Below are 17,019 nucleotides of genomic sequence, written 5' to 3' on the forward strand. Positions count from 1 at the left end.
TAAGATGAACCCTTTTCTTGAGGGGACACGATAAGATGAACCCTTTTGATCAATTAATCATCCATCATGCAACCCAGACGAGATGCATCGGACACGGTATGATACAAACTTTGAGGAAAAAAAAAATAGTAAGAACGACAACACGACACGTCGCTGAAGCAGCACACCTCCACACTTGACTCGAGCCCTTGGAGACCAAACGACCAAATTAACCATGCGCATTCACGCGACGCCACCAATTAGCAAGCAGCAAGCAAACTAAAAGTTAATTCTTGTGCTGGAAGTCCTCGGTGGCGCGGGTGGGCTGGTACCCGATGCCGTGGCGGTTGTTGGGGAACATCATGAATGCATAGCTGGCGACGCCGCCGACGACGGGGGGCAGCACGGCCATCATGGTCCTCTCGCCGGCGCCGTCCATGGCCGGGTACAGGCACGACACCGTGTCCCTGTCCAGCAGCGCGATCGTGGCGAACACCACGAGCGACAGCGCCGCGTGCACGAAGTCCCCAACGCGGAGCCGGTACCCGGACAGGTCCGGGCTGGGCCCGTCGGGGTTGGAGGAGAAGGTGCGCATCCCGCGGCGTGTCACCACGCCGTAGTAGACCCGGCCGTCGGAACCCACGTAGCTGTCGGTGAAGGAGGAGAAGGCGCAGAACCCGCCGCAGAGCGCCAGGAGCACCCCGCTGAGCACCTTGTTGTAGGCCGCGCAGTGGCCGTTGTTGGTCACCAGCGGGCTCAGGAACTGGAACATGAACACCGTGCCGCTCGGGAGAAGCTTGATCAGGTCCGACACCCCGCGCAGCGCCCTCTCCGCTACGCTCACGTTCCGAGGCGCCGGCGCTGCCATGGCTGCTGCTCTAATTCGATCGCGGGCACTGTTAAATCTCGCCTAGCTAGCTTGTTGCACGTGCGTACTGGTTGAGTTTGGAATGGGGTGATGTGAAGTTGTGAACTGTGTGTTCGACAATTTATAGGCGCGAGAGCGAGACGATTTGCTTGCTTGCTTGCTGCATGGTAATCTTGTGGAAGGTCCTGGATGTTTGATTGGATGACGATCGACCGACTTTTAATTGAAACGGTTGCTTCAAAGGATCTCTTTTCCGTTGTTGGTTTGCTTGCACTCCTGGATGATATAGATGGACGGAGAGATAGGCTGGACTTTTGCATGCTTTAAGGCAGATCCATGCACGCTTCGCACTGCTCGCTCAGGCTTTCTGCCTTCTTCTTTCCTGCTTAAGGTAGTTATAAGACGGAAAATGTGGAGATCTCTGGGTGAAGGACGGAAAATGTGGAGATCTCTGGGTGAAGGACGTGTATAATGGGTGACGTTAGCCTTTTGTTACCGACGTCACATAGGATAAAATCTGACGTGGAAGAGAGAGAAATGAAGAAAAGCAAACATTTTCTTAATTAAGAGATGATCTCTTAGCAAAAATGATAAGTCAAAGATAAGACAAATTCACCATTGTACTGCATTTCACATTTTCTTAGCATTTATTTGGTTAATTTTATTCATCTGAGCATTAATTTTAAGATATAACACTAAGAGATAACTCATTGTACAATATGTTTTGTTGTCTTTTTTTAATTGGCGTGGAACGTCTAAGATAAGACAACCTTATCAACAATTGTACATGCCCTAGCTATAGTTTTAGCGAATCGACCCACAACAAAAAAAAGAAACTTTGATAGTCCATTACACTACAATTAGTTCCTTTCTTCCTGTGTCGGATGATTGATCGATATGCATAAACACAGCTACCACATGCGTCATCAAGTGGTACATACGCCATGATTATTTTTAGGAAAATCTTACGTTACATAGACTTAAAAGAGGAGATAAAACTGTGAACCGAGTCTAGCTCAAGTGGCTTGGTTCTTTGTGGTGGAACCAGCCCACCCAGATTCAAGTCCTATGCTTGACATGGGTGTCACATTAACCGGTTCAGTTTTTCAGAAGTGCTCATAGGGATAGGGTGTGTGTGTGCGCGTTGATAGGGGTGATTGTACGCGTGTGTCGACCATTTTGAAATGGCTAAGAGTTGACTACTTTTCGTTTGTTTCTTCACTTGTTAATTATAGGGTCTGTGGTGTGTTGGTTCTATCACGAAGAAGATACTCTCGGTTTCTTTTGTTGACTTGTTCGACACTGTTGTATGACATTGCTTAACACACTTGATTAATGAACAACTAGCAAGAAGTCTCGTGCATTGCTACCGAAGAACAATTTTTTTTTGAAAAACATGCTAGCTTAATTTTCAAAAGTGGTGTCTTTTGCATGTAATTTGCACGGATTGAGAGCAACTCTAGTAGTTACCGAACTTTCTGATCGAAAAACGTTAATTCGGTCTTACGAAAACATTTTTTCGGATATCATTTCATATTTCATAATTTTTAGCCCATATGAAAAATATGTTAGTGTATTTGACATGCTGCGAGGACGCATCCCGTGTGTGAGAGCAGGGCAGGAGGCGCGCGAGCAGTACGGGCCGTGTGGGAGGAGGTGACGGGTCAGGGAAGGAGGCATTGCGAGTGCAGGACGCATCGGGTCGTCCGGGTGCATCGGGGCGGGCTTTCTCAAGAACCCTGCGAGCCCACCGTGCCTGGCCTATTCCGGGCTCAACCCGGCGCAATAATAAACGGGCTGTGACGGCCCGCGACCAGCCTTAGGCCGTGCCTGGGCCTTGACCTTCAACCCACGACCCGGCCCGGCCCGTTTAACTTTTTATTTTTATTTTTTACAACTCAGCAGCAGCCCATCTCGTATTCTTCTGGCCCATCGTGTCTCTCCTTCCTCTTTCTGACTGGCCCAATGCTCCTGCGGTCCATCCCCTGCTTTCTCTCGTCCCGATCGATCCAGTTCTCGAGTCCTGATCCATATCGAAGACAAAGGGGCTCCCGTCTCCCCATTGATCTGGAGCTGGCGGTGGCGCGGTGGTCTCAAGGGAGAAGATCAAAGGAGAAATCGGGGATGCAGAGGGAGAGGACGAACCGGGGGATGCGGCAGCGCCGGCTAGGGACCTCACCTCACCAAGCTCCGGTAGCGATGGAGCTCGACGGAGGAGGCCTTCCTTCCTCTTTCTTCTGTCCCAGTGCTCCCTCGGTCCATCCCCTGCTCTTATCTCGTCCCGCTTGCCATTGCTCGAGTTCGCATTGGATTGTGATGAGGAGGCAGAGGGGGAGGGGGGCGATGAGGAGATTGGAGAGATCGGATTTTGGGGGTGACGAGGAGATTGGAGAGATCGGGAGTGAGTTCGTGTTTGACTACGACGAGGAAGCAGAGGGGGGCGGGGGGCAGGCGATGAAGAGACGAAGAGTTCAGGATTAGCGAGGGACGGACGTACGGCCAACCGCGTGCGGTCCTCACCACCAACTGCAATTTAATATATTGGTATAGATATCTGGTTAACCACTCAACCCCTTTCTCCCTGGTGCTCTTTGCGTTTCACAAATGTAGGGCGTATAATTAACTTTTGTTGACTGTCAAACCTTTAAAGTTTGATCAAACTTATATAATAAAAAATATCAACACCTACAATATCAATGAATGCCATTAGATCCATTATGAAGTAAATTTTTGTAACATCATTAGATCCATTGTGAACCCGTATTCCTTTTTTTTCTTGTTGGATTTCATGGTTCTTGGGGCGATTTTTTTGTTTGATAAATTTCAGAACAATTTGTTGGAAGTTCTAGATTCTAGTGGAATAAAAGATTTGGAAAAGGTAACCCCCCCTATTTTAGTTGGAAGTTTTTCAAAAAGAAGATAAAAATAATAATAAGATAACTCAACAACCTAAGGAGACTAACTCTGCCCCGAGAGAGCTTCATACATTGCTTGCGTCATAATTACACCGGTTATACCACTATGACAAGAAACACTTCTTGGTGTGGTCGTGCAGTCGTGGGTGCATGATTCCACCCACAAGAGTTCAAACTCTGGTGCTCACAATTATGCTTTGGTTTCCCCGCAATCTTTCCATCAAAAAATATACCACTATGCCAACTATCAAATTTAATTGAACGTTATGTATGATTACTTGTCTATGTATATACTAGTAGAAAGGTAGATAATTATTGGTGGGTAATATCTACATTGTAGCATAAAGTTAAAAAAAATCATTTATGGAAAGTCAATAAGAAACACCAACGCTTTGCAGTGCTGCTTCAATTGACCTGGAGCTTCTTGAAGGTGGGTGAATGTAATAGCCGCAAACGTAAGATGAAATAGATTTTTATAGGAAAACAATGTTTTTTTATTTAAGAAAGTTGCAAAATTCAAGAAAGAAATAAAACAAAATATATTTTTTGAACGGAGAAATAAAACAAAATATAATAAATAACTCAAAGAAAGAATTTTTGTTAAGAAAGCTGCAAGCTTAACTAAATCTCAAGAAGATGGTCCCACCTTGGGTCGTGGCGCAAGCGCAACAAACTCACGAGAAGGAGGGGGGGTGAGGCTAACCCGGACCGCTAACCCAAACCCCCTCGAGTCCAATCCAGCGAAAACCCCGAACCCTAATACCGACTCGAGCCGATCCCCCATCTCCGATCCGGATCCGATGCTTCCTATGGTCGACGACCCCTCCGCGGCGGCCGGCGCCGCCGCCTCCTCCTCCTTCCCCGACGCGGACGCCTATGGCAACGGGGACTCCGAAGACATCGACTTCCCGGTCGATCCAATCCCCAACCCTCCCTTCTCCTCCTCCGCCACCGTCCCGGCCCCTGCCTCCGCCGCCGCCGCGGTCGGGGAGCGGCGGCCCCTGTTCCAGCGGCTGTGGACGGAGGAGGACGAGATCGTGATCCTGCGCGCGTTCGCCGAGTTCACGGCGCAGCGGGGCACGGCGTTCGCGTCCCACCAGTACGACACGGAACCCTTCTACGAGGAGATGCGCCGCCGCCTCCAGCTCGACTTCTCCAAGAGCCAGCTCGCAGAGAAGCTCCGCCGCCTCAAGCGCAAGTACCGCAACTGCGTCGAGCGCCTCCGCGGCTCCGGCGCCTCCTTCACCTTCCGCTCCCCCCACGAGCAGGCCGTCTTCGAGATCGCCCGTAACATCTGGCGCCCCTCCTCCGACAAGCACGGCCGCGACCCCTCCGCCGGCGACTCCGACGACGACGCCACCGTCACCGCCACGAATGCCGGCGCCAACGGAGACGCCAAGTCCCCTTCTTCCTCAAGAGCGCAGCGCCGCGTCCGCCGCAGGCGCACGGCTGACTGCACTGCCGATGCGACCGAGGTTCCGCAGCCGTACACGCCGTCGACTATGCCTGTGAAGACGGAGGAGTCGCTCCCGGCATTCTTCCCCCAGGTATCCATGGACGGCGCCGAGCATGTCGTGCCGCCAGCTGCGCAACCAGCGGCCAACACGGAGAGCAGCGTCCTGACGCCTCTCTTCAAGGAAATGGTCCGTGCCATGCTAGGCATGGGTGGCTGCCCGTCCCCGCTGGGCCTCGGTGCGAAGGTGCCTGAGCCGCCATCTGCAATTCTTGGGATACCGATGGAGGGGGAGAAGTGGAGGCAGCAGCGGATTCTCGAGCTGGAGGTGTACTTGCGTCGGATCGACCTGCTGCAGGACGAGGTGAAGTCGGCGCTGGAGGAGCTCAAGGCCACACCGGCAGCCACATGATCATAATGCTACTGCTATGCATCTGGGAGGTCACTCTTGTTTCATCTTCACCATTCTTGGTTTAATTGCAGTTAGGGCCAGATACCGTCCATAAAAAAAAAATTAGAGTCTGCTCTAAACGCAGGAATTTCGTAGGGATCGCTCTTGTTCCTGGAGAAGAAAAAAAAAAGCCTACCTTCCTGGTAGCTCTGTTAGGCTTGGGTAGTAGATTAATTTATGTGGTTACGATTGCCAGTTTATGTCGTTCAGATTGTCGATCAGATTCGCTTCTTTTTTTTCTTGTCACTATTTTTGATATATATTTATATATATGATCATGAATAAATATTAAGTTTTGCAAAGTACAAAGTAAGCAACACCCCTGCAAGCCTTCCCAGCTTTCTTAAAAGATCAGCATGTCTGACAAACTGATATTGCAAATCGCCATTCTCAAACAGGATTCATAAAAGTTCAGCATGTATGCCATACTGATATTGCAAATCGCAACTCTCGGAAAGAAAAATTGTCGTCATAAGACCTTTGTAGTGCCGCTCTGTCCCTGTTCAAAAGCACATGGAAAATTTGTTGAGAAATTAGCGTTTAGCGATACTTAATTCTTTGATGGGCACAGAGAATGACTGATGGGCTAGAACAACAATGGGTTCAGTAACCAAAAGCATCAAACAGAATCTTACGAGCAACATCTGACAAAAGTGCACAGGGCAGATAAAGAACAGGAAAGAAAATCATACATGCAAACATGATCGATAATAACTTCTGGCAAGCACTGAAACGAATCCAAAACCAGGGTAGCAGCTCTGAATGCGTTAGACAGACCTGCCTCAGGGCCAATTGCTTCGCTAACCCATTAGTGAGTCGCTGCCTCATTGAGCTTCAGACGTAACAAAGGCATCTCGTAACGAATTATAAACCTTGAATGACAAGGAAGATCCAAGGCTTCTAAAGCAGCAACTGACTTCATCTACTGCAGCTTACCATGCAATAAGAGGAGGGTCCAGGAAATAAACCACTGGAATTTCAGTGGTTTAAGCATTGCCGCTTCCATGCAGTTGTGCAACCAACTAACGGTGCTCACATTAATCCACTTCAACAACCTCTGCTCAGAAGGAAGACAAAACCCTCCTGTGCTCCTCTGACTTGGTGACCACAGAACAAAATCAAATTTGCTGGCCGAATTGCCAGACTATGTCTTCCAATGCATATGGAAACTGTGACCGTGCGGTTCTTCCCCTTACTTGGAATGAAACCAACAGGATATTCACAGCCCTCTTTGGGACTAACAACCAAACTCCCATGATTATAACTAATAACATGTATCTAAACTACTCCTATATTGCGGAATCTTATTGCTTGCAATGGAATGTCAAAAGCCAACATGCCATGTCCAAAGAACAGATGAATGTAGATGTTGAAGATATTTTGTAGTCGCCCCTCACCAGCGCGCCAAAATGTCCATTCCACAAGAGCAGAGCATAAGAATCAAGACGTGACTTCTCCAATAGCATCACTAGCTGCATCAATGACTATTGTGTTGAAGCACAACGGCTGCCAGCCTGAAGAATGAGGCACAATCCACTTCTTTCTGACAATTATAATATGCAAAATCTGGAGGACATCGCCAAGGGCATGCTGCTGCAAGCAGAATTTCCTCAATATGGTTGCAGCTTGGTACCTACCAGCAAAAACAACCCATATTACTATGTTTAAAAAGCGTCTAGATACATGTAATATTTCAAATAATTCCGGCCAGAGGAGTACTAAATCTGAGAATAAAAGCTGAAATGATTAGCACAAATCAGAAGGTACAAGGCCTCACCTTGACTCGGAGTTCTTTATTGCTGAATGGCCACCGAGGGATGATAAGAACTTACGAACTGTCTCTAGTGCTTTGGGACGCTTAGCATTGCTATTTGTTACATCCACACATTTCCAGAGGCTTTCATCTTTTGCAATGAATAAAGGCATATCATTTACTAACTTCTTCATAATGACCGCTTGATGTCGCATGGAAAGTTCAAGAGCTTTCTTAACATCAAAACCAGGAAAATTCATTTCTCCATAGCGTATACAGTCTGCAATATTTGATTCTGTTGGGTACATCTTTTCAGTCTTCAGTATATCCAAAGCGTGCAGCACAGTTCTTATAGTACCTTCAGGCTTAGAGGAATTTGGTGGAGATCCTTGCGTCTCTCCATTATTTCCAGGCTTTTGAATGTTGCAGGACAGATTAGGTGTAGGAGGTCTGCAAGTATTATCACCTGGAGGAGGTTGGACACTTGGATAAGCATTAGAATGATTTGGATGGAAGCTGATGTTAGGAATAGGATGTGGAGAGGATCCGATCTCGTGAACACCTCTAGGGTGTCCAGAAACACTAGGCGCAACTTGAGACAAAGGCCTGGCATCACCAGTTCCTTGTGGGCATTCAGAAATAGTCAGCTTACTGATAGCAGAACAAATATCAGCAAGATCTTTAAAGGTTGAACCACTTGGCCATGTTTGTCGTTGTGAAGAAGGAAACCCATTATTTCCTGCTGATGGCAGGATTGAGATGTCAACATCTGTAGTTATTGAGCAAGGCTGACCAAATGCACTACGACAGTGAGGACCTGGATTGTCTTGTTTCAGCAACATAGAAGACAGGGTTAGCTGATATGTTGGATCATAATGGCCATCACTAGCACCAAAACAAAATGTTCCATTTTTTGGCATGCATTCACCTCTAGGCTTCTTACCAAAGATGAACTCTGTTCCCAGTTGATGCAAATCAGTAGGAATTACAGGTTTTTGCCCTACTGATGTCAGGGGGGACAAAGGATTTGCCTCTGTCCCACCCAGTGATTCAGAACATGGTGATGATGACATAGATCGACTTGGATGTCCCAAAATACTTCCTTTAGAATTACCAGGAAATCCTAAATATATTTCATTGTTTGCAGAACTAGATAGAATATTTGTCTTCTTTAGATACTGTTGATGTTGTTTTACCTTATATTGATTGCCTGACTTCCCACTATTATCACCCACGTTAAAGTTAGAATGAAGCTTGTTCTGTGCTTGAGAAGATTGGGATTGATGCTGATATGTTGGATGATGGCCAATACTTACACCAAGATCATTATTTCCATCCCTTGATGTATGCCCAGTTGATGTGCTAGGCTTCTTACCAAGGATGGATTTATGTGATTCTCTCATTTGATGCAAATGAATGGATGCCGCAGGTTTTTGAGCTGGTGACTGTAACAAAGTAGAAGTTCCTGGTGGGATTTCACCCTCCAGTGATTTAGAACTTGATGATAGAGCAGTAGAAAGATGTATCTCATTCCTAGTGGTTCCATTTGAACATTCATAAACTTCGACTGAATCAACTTGATTTCCAGAACTAGATGTGATGCTTGTCTTCTTTACATACTTTTGAAGTGGCTTCATCTTGCATTCGTTACCCCCTTTTCCGTTGTTATCATATTTTGATTGCTGATACATTTGATGATAGTACACATTACTAACGCCATCAAGAGTTCCATTTCTTGGAGCGCATTTAGTTGATTTGATAGGTTCCTCACCACGGTTGAACCCCTGTGATATTTCCATTGGATGCAAATGAGCTGGCACTTCAGGTTTCTGAGCTGACAATTGGGACAAAGTAGGAGTGCCTAGCAGACTTGATTGATCCACCTTTGCTCCATCAATTGATTCAGAACTTGATGACGATGAAACAGAAGACTGTTCCAGCTCACTAACAGTTCTTCCAGTAGAATCTTTGGAAACTCCAAGAACTGACTCTAGTTGACCATGATTGGGTGCAAAACTTGATGTGATGTTTGATTTCTTTACATATTTTTGAAGCGGCTTCACTCCTGCCTTCAGATTACTGTCACTCTTACTATGCACGGCTCGAGCCTTACTATGTGAGCAGTTTGATGCATCCACATTATTTGAATTCCGGTTGCAGTCTGGCACATTATGTGAATGTGGTGATTCTGCCAACTCAGGCTTCCCAGCGGCAAGGCTTTCCCAGAGCCAAACAGTCTTTGCTGCGGTGACAAGAGCTCGAGATGATGCATTTTGAGGCTGCGCTAGTAGGATTTCGTACTTCTTCATCATAAGCCTATGAAGGAGATCAGAGAAGTCTCGATCGCCCGAGATGAGCAAGTAATTGCCTGGAGGAGGATTGTCATATGCCCAGAACACCATGTCGACCAACATCTTCTTGTCAACTCCATCTTTAGCTCCTGTGAAATATTGGGGAAATCTCATTACTAGCGCACACTGAGAAATAAAACCTTGCTTCAATTAGAATGCGATGGTGGGGAGCAAGGGGCTCTATACCGGCGGAGACGTGGTTGAGGGGGATGCCGGTGGCGGAGAGGGCTTCCAGGACACCCGGGGCGATACGGGAGGAGTCGCCGTAGGCGAAGAACGATACAGGGCCCTTGCGGCCTGCCGCGGCGAGCGCGGCGATGACGTTGTGCGCTATGCGGTGGGGGTCGCAGCCGCCGGTGGGGACGGCGCACCAGTCAATGTCCCACCAAACCGACGTCTTTGCCTCCGCCGCCTCCGCCCCGCAGTCAGCCATCGTTCCCCACAGCAGCTGCTTGCCAGTCCGGCGGACACGACGGCTCGCTTAGGGCTTCGCCGGCGCCATCGGGGCTAGACTTTATTGTTGTTGGGAAAGTCTGCGCTGTCCGCCGCGAAGAGGATTTTCAGACGGAAGGAGGTAGCATCTCAAAACAGTTCTGAGATGGTTTTGGTACGGGTACGTTTCCATGTTTGGACAAAGTCTACCCTAGCGAAATTTTAGTCATCACTAAAACTTTGTTCCTTGCTTGGATACGAGTCAAAAAGAAAATTTGCTAGTAGCAGTGTCCCGCTACCATCTCTGGTTCATTTTCTTATTCGTACTAAAATTGGCTAACTTATGGTAACAAAAATCTTCACCAAAATTTTAGGTATTTGCCATGGCAAACATGGGCTCAAAGCATAAATGTGACATATAATAAACGAGTGAAGAAGGTAAGGTGGTAACCCTTCCGTCATAGTACAAGCCATTTTTCAAGAAACGTCGATTCTGAATTGCTGGACCAACTTTTCTTGCACGTTGTGATCAGGAGGTGAGGAGTAAATCATTTGTGTTTCCTCTTGCACATATTAATTACGGAGTAGACACTTTAGAGGTGAGGAGTAAATCATGTGTGTTTCCTCTTGCACATATTAATTACGGAGTAGACACTTTAATTCTTGACATATTGTTTACTCCTAAAATTGTTGCATTGTCGCATCCGAGAGGCATCTTCTTCAGTAAGAGAGGAGTGTGTTGAACAGTCTTACAAGTTCTATTGGTCATGCAGGGTCTAAGATTGGCGAGCCTGATCTTTCTTCTTCTGTCAGTTTGTTCTTTGGTGAGTTACGACGAAAATGCAAATATGTTTTTTTCTTTGCATATGACCGTGTGTAATGTTTCATAATTGTTTATGTGTTACATGTTTTAAAAAAATCTTAAATTAAACAGAAAAAACTATCACAACCTTAAAATTAAACCTAAACTTAAGTATAATTTCTAACAAATATTAAACTAGCCACTTTTTGTTGCATCAAGTATGAACAAATAAAATCAACCAAATAATAAAAATTCTTGGTTGACTAATATAAATAAATAAAAGCACCCTGCAAAATGTCCCACATCCCACATTTGAAAAGAACGACAAAATTGTACCGACATTGGCACACCGTGCAGTATGATTTGCTTCGATCAAAACCAATTTTTTAAAATTAATGTTGTACATTCGTAGCGGAGGTTAAACCAGTGTGGGAGCGACTATGGAGCCTCCACGTAGCGGAAGGTCAAAATTCATGAGTACCCTATGGACGCCGCTCCTCTGGCGCACGACTGCTGCCATGTGGGCCTGGACCCACATGTTGGCCACGTCATCGTATATAAGGGGATCCTCCTCCGTGCCCTATGTCTGCAGGTGGCTGTGTTCCGTGCTGGACAGGAGCACCTGCTGGAAGTGACCCTGTCAGGGGCACTCTTTCTTTTTCTTTTTCTTGTAACAATCTTTTATAACATTCTCCAGGCAACGATTTACTGGAAGCACTTGTTTTGTTCTACGAGGTATAGAATTCTAATGGTGGTAAAAATTCAGAGTCCTGAGAGTTATGACGGTTCCATCGTAGACGAGAGCAGAACAGCTGAACCATATGGCTGGGCTTGATAACTATATTTGCATACCAGCACAGCAATTGCTAGAGTAGCATCCTACTAAACGGTAATGGTATCAGAACAGCAGTACGATCATCTGTGAGGCAATCGATCGTATGAATCTCCTAAGGCAAGGGCTCCTCTGAATCTCCCAGCCGTGATAGGTGGAGATAAGCATCAGTTCCTACATAAAAAGATCAAAAGAATTAAAAATTGTTAGTTGGATGTCAGTGTTGAGTTATTTCTTGTACATTGCAGTAAAGATCAGTAGAGACGATAATAATACAACACCACAACAAATTAACAAAACAAAGCATGAGGGGAAGACATAGTTAATGTTTAGCTCCCAAATAACAAAGGCTAAGGGTTTCACACTCTTCACTTCCTGTCATCTTTCAGGCACAGATTCATGGAGATCAGAAGAGTAATATATTGAGGAAGAGTGATGCTATGCACACTAGTACACTTTTTGTACGATCTTTGTACGACAACGCACTCGCACCGTTCGACCGCATTCCTTTAATATAGATGGTTTGGATTTGTATCGTACATGAATCGGACTTGAATCATCATACGCACATCTAAGGTAAGCTCAATAAAATATGGCCATGCTCTTCAATAGTCCTTACAGTAAGAAAAAAGTGAAATGAAGACATACCATATCCCTCCATAGAAATGATTTGCAAGTCCCCACCAAAATATCGGGCATAAAGACGACTAATGGGCAGCCCATAACCATACCCAGCCATAGTTACTCCTTCATTATGGCCATCTAGATCAGGTGGGTGTTCTGCTGTACTGTAGAGATATGTAAAAATTCTTGGAAGGCCACTTCTTGGTATTCCACCACCTTCATCACTAATCTGCTTTGGAAAGGTTATATTTGCAAGTCATACCAAAGTATAAAGAACTGGATTTACCAGAGTTTGGTTTGTGATCTCATACAAGGAATTATTTACAGCACCACTTTCCAATGGACTATCATGGCAGAAGAAAAATGGAATATTTTGCAAATAAAGAGCAAAGTTCTGGAACAGTTATGACATTATAAATTTCTGACACGGAATATCTATCTCTCTCAAAAACGAAGTTTGCCCTAATATGCTACTGCAACACCGTTCCTGCATAAGTATGTGGAGCAGTGGAACTGTGATGGTCTGGATTTGGGCATACCGTTACTCAGTACTACAGCATTTGGTCTCGACAGAACTAATACACAAGTGTATCGCAAAAAAGGCTACCTTCACAGGATTAAACTCAGAAATTTTGTTTATGACCAATTTAATTATATGTTCTCTCGTTTACATTTGCTGTATATGCTTTAAGTAAAAACATGTTAAATTAAACACAAGCATAAAAGAATAAGGCAGACTCTTGTATCCACATAAGCTTGACATCTTGTGGATTCACATAATTTGTTCTGTTAACTATATATTCTTGGGGAGAGACAAACCTTGATAGTTACATCCTCTGCTCCATCCGCAACTATGATCCTAATTGGAGGTGCATGTTTATCAGAGTCCATAAAACGTTCTTGTACTGCACGAAGGGAATTCTTCACCAATTCAAACATCATGAGATGTAGATGTGGTGTCACATATCTGTAATTGAGAAATAAAGCAGTTGAAGAAAACATTTTGATACTTTACACACTTTAGCAACTAAACTAATAATTCAGTGTGATCAGTTCAAACCAAAACAAAAGGCATGTGGGAGGGAGCATTCAAAATCAGGGATTTACGGAAATGTAAAATCTGGGTCTCCATATATATTGACGTCAGGAGTTGATCCATATTCCCGCATGCAAATAGCACGTGCATCTTCACTGGCTTGTCGAGCTACTAGCATGGGGGACAATCTTGTGCTTATGAGCCCTATGACACCAGGCTCTGGATCAGGATCATGCAAAGCAACATGCTGCCCTGAAATCAAGCACATTACCACAACTCAGAAGAAAACAGTGCATAAAAACTGTCGTTTACCTATTTTTGGTAATATTTTCAAATCAGAGCAAGGAAAGCAGAATAATTCTCTCTCTTCTGTTTTTTTTTCCTTCTCATGTAGTTCCTGGCAGGAGGACATGAACTGATCTGCTATGGATAACCACTAACAATTACTTTCTGAGGAAAATGGTATCCTACTGGAACATTAAAACGACTTTTCTTCTATACCAAACTAAGAAATATTGTCCCAAAAAGGCAAACACTAAAAGTGTACATTTTAAAGCGTCCTGATATGCAACCACCTACTACTCTCCTAAGCATACAGCATTAGGACGTATGCGATTTAAATACTTTTAGAGAGCATGCAACAAGTACTTTCAAAATAAGGTAACCCGTTTCTGCTTCCAGGCAATGCTTTCCAAATTATTAAGCGTTGAAAAAGCTTTTACCCTATTATAATATGGATGTTGGTTTCAGGTTAGTATATCATTAGGAGGGCAGAGAGTAAAATCAATAAATGAAATTTCATATTAGTTGCTAATTTAGGGCAGTGTGCTAGTAACCGCAGTGGAAGGGTTGCAGCTGTATAACCTCAGGAGCAGTCTTATGGGTTTGTAACTGGAGTTAAAAACCTAACAGCAAATTAGTAACTGAACTTGTGAACTGACACCAGTAGAAATTCATAGATTAAGAAACTAAGAGAGTGAGAGGTGCTGAGTCTGCTAACCTATCAGCATGCGGATCCCAATCCTTGACATGTAGAAACGATCAAGGAACTGATGAATCTCATCAATTCCAGCAGGGAACGCCTTTGTACCACCCAGGTCCTTCTTCAGCTGCTGCACACCCAGCGCCATGGTGGGCACCACATTGGTGTGCCGCACCCTGATCATCTTGATCATCTGGGTGAATGCGTGCTCATCGTCCCGGTTCCTCACCTCCGGAAAGTACCGGATGTCACGGAATGAATCCAAGTACCAATCTCTCACCTTCACAGCAGCAAATAGACCAAGAGTTAGTCCTGTAAACGAATACTCTAAGGGACAAGAATGTGCTGAGTCTGTTCTCTAGATCAACAACAACAACAACTAAGCCTTTTTTATTTCCTCAGTTGTCCCAAGCAAGTTGGGGTAGTCTGTTCTCCAGATACTTCTTGGAATATTTACTATTTGATGAGTCCAGGTATTTCATATATCTGAACTGTTAAGTTGAAGAAGCCAGTATGGTTAAAACATTGAAGCAAGTTGGGGTGAAAGAATAGAAATCTCTCCATACCCCACGATACATCTATGCCACACTTGTATTCAGCACTGATGACTGCTCAAGCTCCATCGTATTTTTTGTGAAACCCAATTGAACTTGCATTTAGTTGGATTAGAAGATTCGTCATGATGTATTTTTGTCGACGAAAAGATAGAAAATGACATTAGAACTGTTAAACCAGAAGTGGCAGTTACAACCTGCACTACTTCTCAAAAATATGTAGGCTCAAATGAAAACAGGTAATGTAAGAATAAACAATTTGTTATTCCCAATGAAATGGAACAGTCTCAGGTTCCTCTTCCCAAGAAACTCATAGTCATAGACAAACAGGAGATGTAGTGAGGACTTTTTTTTTGCCCAGGCATTACTATATTACTAACATAAATGCATGAATGCATGAACTGCACAGAATGCTAAGAAAAAGATAAAAGACAAGAGAAAACATCCTAGGAGATAAACTAAAACTATACTGCACCTTTGATGAAAGAAAAGCCTAAACAAAATACTCCAAACAGAAAATCAAATGTAGGAAAAGAAATCCCCAGCTTTCCAGAAGAATCAAATAAGGCCAGAACAAAAAGGGAAATCGGAGAACAAAAGGGATCGACCCACTCGTACGAACAACCCTTCCTCCCAAATTAAGGAACAAGTGGCGACCGTTCCTCTCTCTCTCTCTGTCAACGGCAGTAACGACTAAAAGCGACACGCGTGTAGGAGTATCAGGGACTGACTGACCTTGAGGACGGCGGGCTTGCGGGAGAGGCCGAAGGGTAGGGAGTCGAGGTCGAGCGCGCGCCTGGCGATGCGGATGGGGAGCTCCTTGTGCAGGAACTGCGCGGAGAGCAGCAGGTTGCGCTCCGTGGGCCGCGCCCCGAACTCCATCATGTACCGCAGGCTGACCCCCGTCTGCTTCATCCCGCCCCACCGGGCCACCTCCTCCGCCACCGCCCGCGCCACCGGTTCCGACGCCATCTCCTCCCCCCGCTGGACTATGAAATGGCAGCGGGGCTAGGGGAGAGCGCGAGGGCGAGGTGGCCACCGGAAGCGGCGAACCGGCGTCGTATATAAACCGCAAGAAGAAGTATTGTAGAAAAGAAAAACCGCAAGAAGGAGAAGGTGTCAAGGAAGAGGAGAGCTACGGAAACGGGAGGCGCATGTGTGCGGGGGATTGCCTGATGACGACACCCACGGAGACGAACAGAAGGAGCCGCCTCCTACAAAAAAGTGCTGGTCCACGGGGCCCGCTTATCATGGACTGTTTGGGTGGGCCACCCTGTCAGTGTCTCATAGCTCCAGACGGTTCGATGAATGGCCGGGACAGGCGGTGTGCCTCCGTACCTGGGGCCCATCGTTCCGATTCCTGAGAGGCAATTAGACTTTTCTTATCGAAATTAATTGTTGCCATTTTTGTTAAACTGAGTGAACCTACAAAGAAAAGCGTCTAGATGCATGAGTATAAATTTGATCAAAACTGAGACAATTAATTTGAATTAAAGGTTAAATTTGGTCAGATTTGGTCCAGACATGGATGCATCTAGACGCGTCTCAGTAGTGCGTATCTAAACAAAACTGACATAATTAATTTGAATGGGAGGAAGTACTAATAACCGAAATTTTTTACTCCCTCCGATCCCAATTGTTGTCAAAATATTACATGTATCTAGACGCATTTTAAGAGTAGATACATTCATATTTGGACAAATTTGAGACAAGAATTTAGGATCGGATGGAGTAGTTATTTAGAGGACGGGGTTTTCTGATTAAACTTTAAATTCAGCTTTTAAGATAATTATGTATTAAATCTATATAATGTTGAAACTACAAATAATCGTCTCTTAATCAGGCAAAGGTGGTCATGGTTCGTACTGTTTATCCAAGTTCAAAAGAGAAAATCAATAGGACAACATTTTTGTTCGAAAAACCTAGGCCGTGAAACGGGTTTACCTAGCAGCACGTTGAGGTGATATTCAGTTTGAGAAAACAAGTA

At 45.1% G+C, this 17,019-nt stretch overlaps 4 protein-coding genes across 4 annotated transcripts; 1 reads left to right on the plus strand and 3 right to left on the minus strand.

Moving 5' to 3' along the window:
- LOC100830766 (protein DMP2) lies at positions 1–955 on the minus strand. The gene has a single exon (XM_003557851.4). It carries the CDS (start codon positions 845–847, stop codon positions 266–268), a length of 582 nt encoding a protein of 193 aa, XP_003557899.1. The 5' UTR covers positions 848–955; the 3' UTR covers positions 1–265.
- A 3,494-nt stretch (positions 956–4,449) lies between these two features.
- Positions 4,450–5,968, plus strand: LOC100841096 (probable transcription factor At3g04930). Its single transcript, XM_010230278.3, has one exon. The coding sequence runs from the start codon at positions 4,563–4,565 to the stop codon at positions 5,625–5,627; it is 1,065 nt and encodes a 354-aa protein (XP_010228580.1). The 5' UTR covers positions 4,450–4,562; the 3' UTR covers positions 5,628–5,968.
- A 285-nt stretch (positions 5,969–6,253) lies between these two features.
- LOC100841396 lies at positions 6,254–10,588 on the minus strand. The gene is made up of 3 exons (XM_003561554.4): positions 9,957–10,588; positions 7,444–9,859; positions 6,254–7,299 (listed from the first exon to the last, which is right to left on the minus strand). The coding sequence occupies exons 1-3, from the start codon at positions 10,201–10,203 to the stop codon at positions 7,107–7,109; spliced, it is 2,856 nt and encodes a 951-aa protein (XP_003561602.1). The 5' UTR covers positions 10,204–10,588; the 3' UTR covers positions 6,254–7,106.
- A 1,078-nt stretch (positions 10,589–11,666) lies between these two features.
- Positions 11,667–16,205, minus strand: LOC100842984 (pyruvate dehydrogenase (acetyl-transferring) kinase, mitochondrial). Its single transcript, XM_003557802.4, has 6 exons — positions 15,768–16,205; positions 14,497–14,758; positions 13,568–13,748; positions 13,280–13,427; positions 12,485–12,689; positions 11,667–12,010 (listed from the first exon to the last, which is right to left on the minus strand). The coding sequence occupies exons 1-6, from the start codon at positions 16,002–16,004 to the stop codon at positions 11,952–11,954; spliced, it is 1,092 nt and encodes a 363-aa protein (XP_003557850.1). The 5' UTR covers positions 16,005–16,205; the 3' UTR covers positions 11,667–11,951.
- Positions 16,206–17,019: the final 814 nt, after the last annotated feature.

Source organism: Brachypodium distachyon, chromosome 1, assembly GCF_000005505.3.
Source record: "Brachypodium distachyon strain Bd21 chromosome 1, Brachypodium_distachyon_v3.0, whole genome shotgun sequence".
NCBI classification, from domain to species: domain Eukaryota; kingdom Viridiplantae; phylum Streptophyta; class Magnoliopsida; order Poales; family Poaceae; genus Brachypodium; species Brachypodium distachyon.

Coding starts and splice junctions, on each gene's coding strand:
- LOC100830766 (XM_003557851.4), bottom strand. CDS start 847: ATGGCAGCGCCGGCGCCTCGGAACGTGAGCGTAGCGGAGAGGGCGCTG.
- LOC100842984 (XM_003557802.4), bottom strand. CDS start 16,004: ATGGCGTCGGAACCGGTGGCGCGGGCGGTGGCGGAGGAGGTGGCCCGG. Junction 13,749..14,496: donor TGGGATCCGCATGCTGATAG/GTTAGCAGACTC, acceptor GCTTGATTTCAG/GGCAGCATGTTGCTTTGCAT. Junction 13,428..13,567: donor GACCCAGATTTTACATTTCC/GTAAATCCCTGA, acceptor TCTCAATTACAG/ATATGTGACACCACATCTAC.
- LOC100841396 (XM_003561554.4), bottom strand. CDS start 10,203: ATGGCTGACTGCGGGGCGGAGGCGGCGGAGGCAAAGACGTCGGTTTGG. Junction 9,860..9,956: donor CCTCAACCACGTCTCCGCCG/GTATAGAGCCCC, acceptor AATATTTCACAG/GAGCTAAAGATGGAGTTGAC. Junction 7,300..7,443: donor ATAAAGAACTCCGAGTCAAG/GTGAGGCCTTGT, acceptor TTTTGCTGGTAG/GTACCAAGCTGCAACCATAT.
- LOC100841096 (XM_010230278.3), top strand. CDS start 4,563: ATGCTTCCTATGGTCGACGACCCCTCCGCGGCGGCCGGCGCCGCCGCC.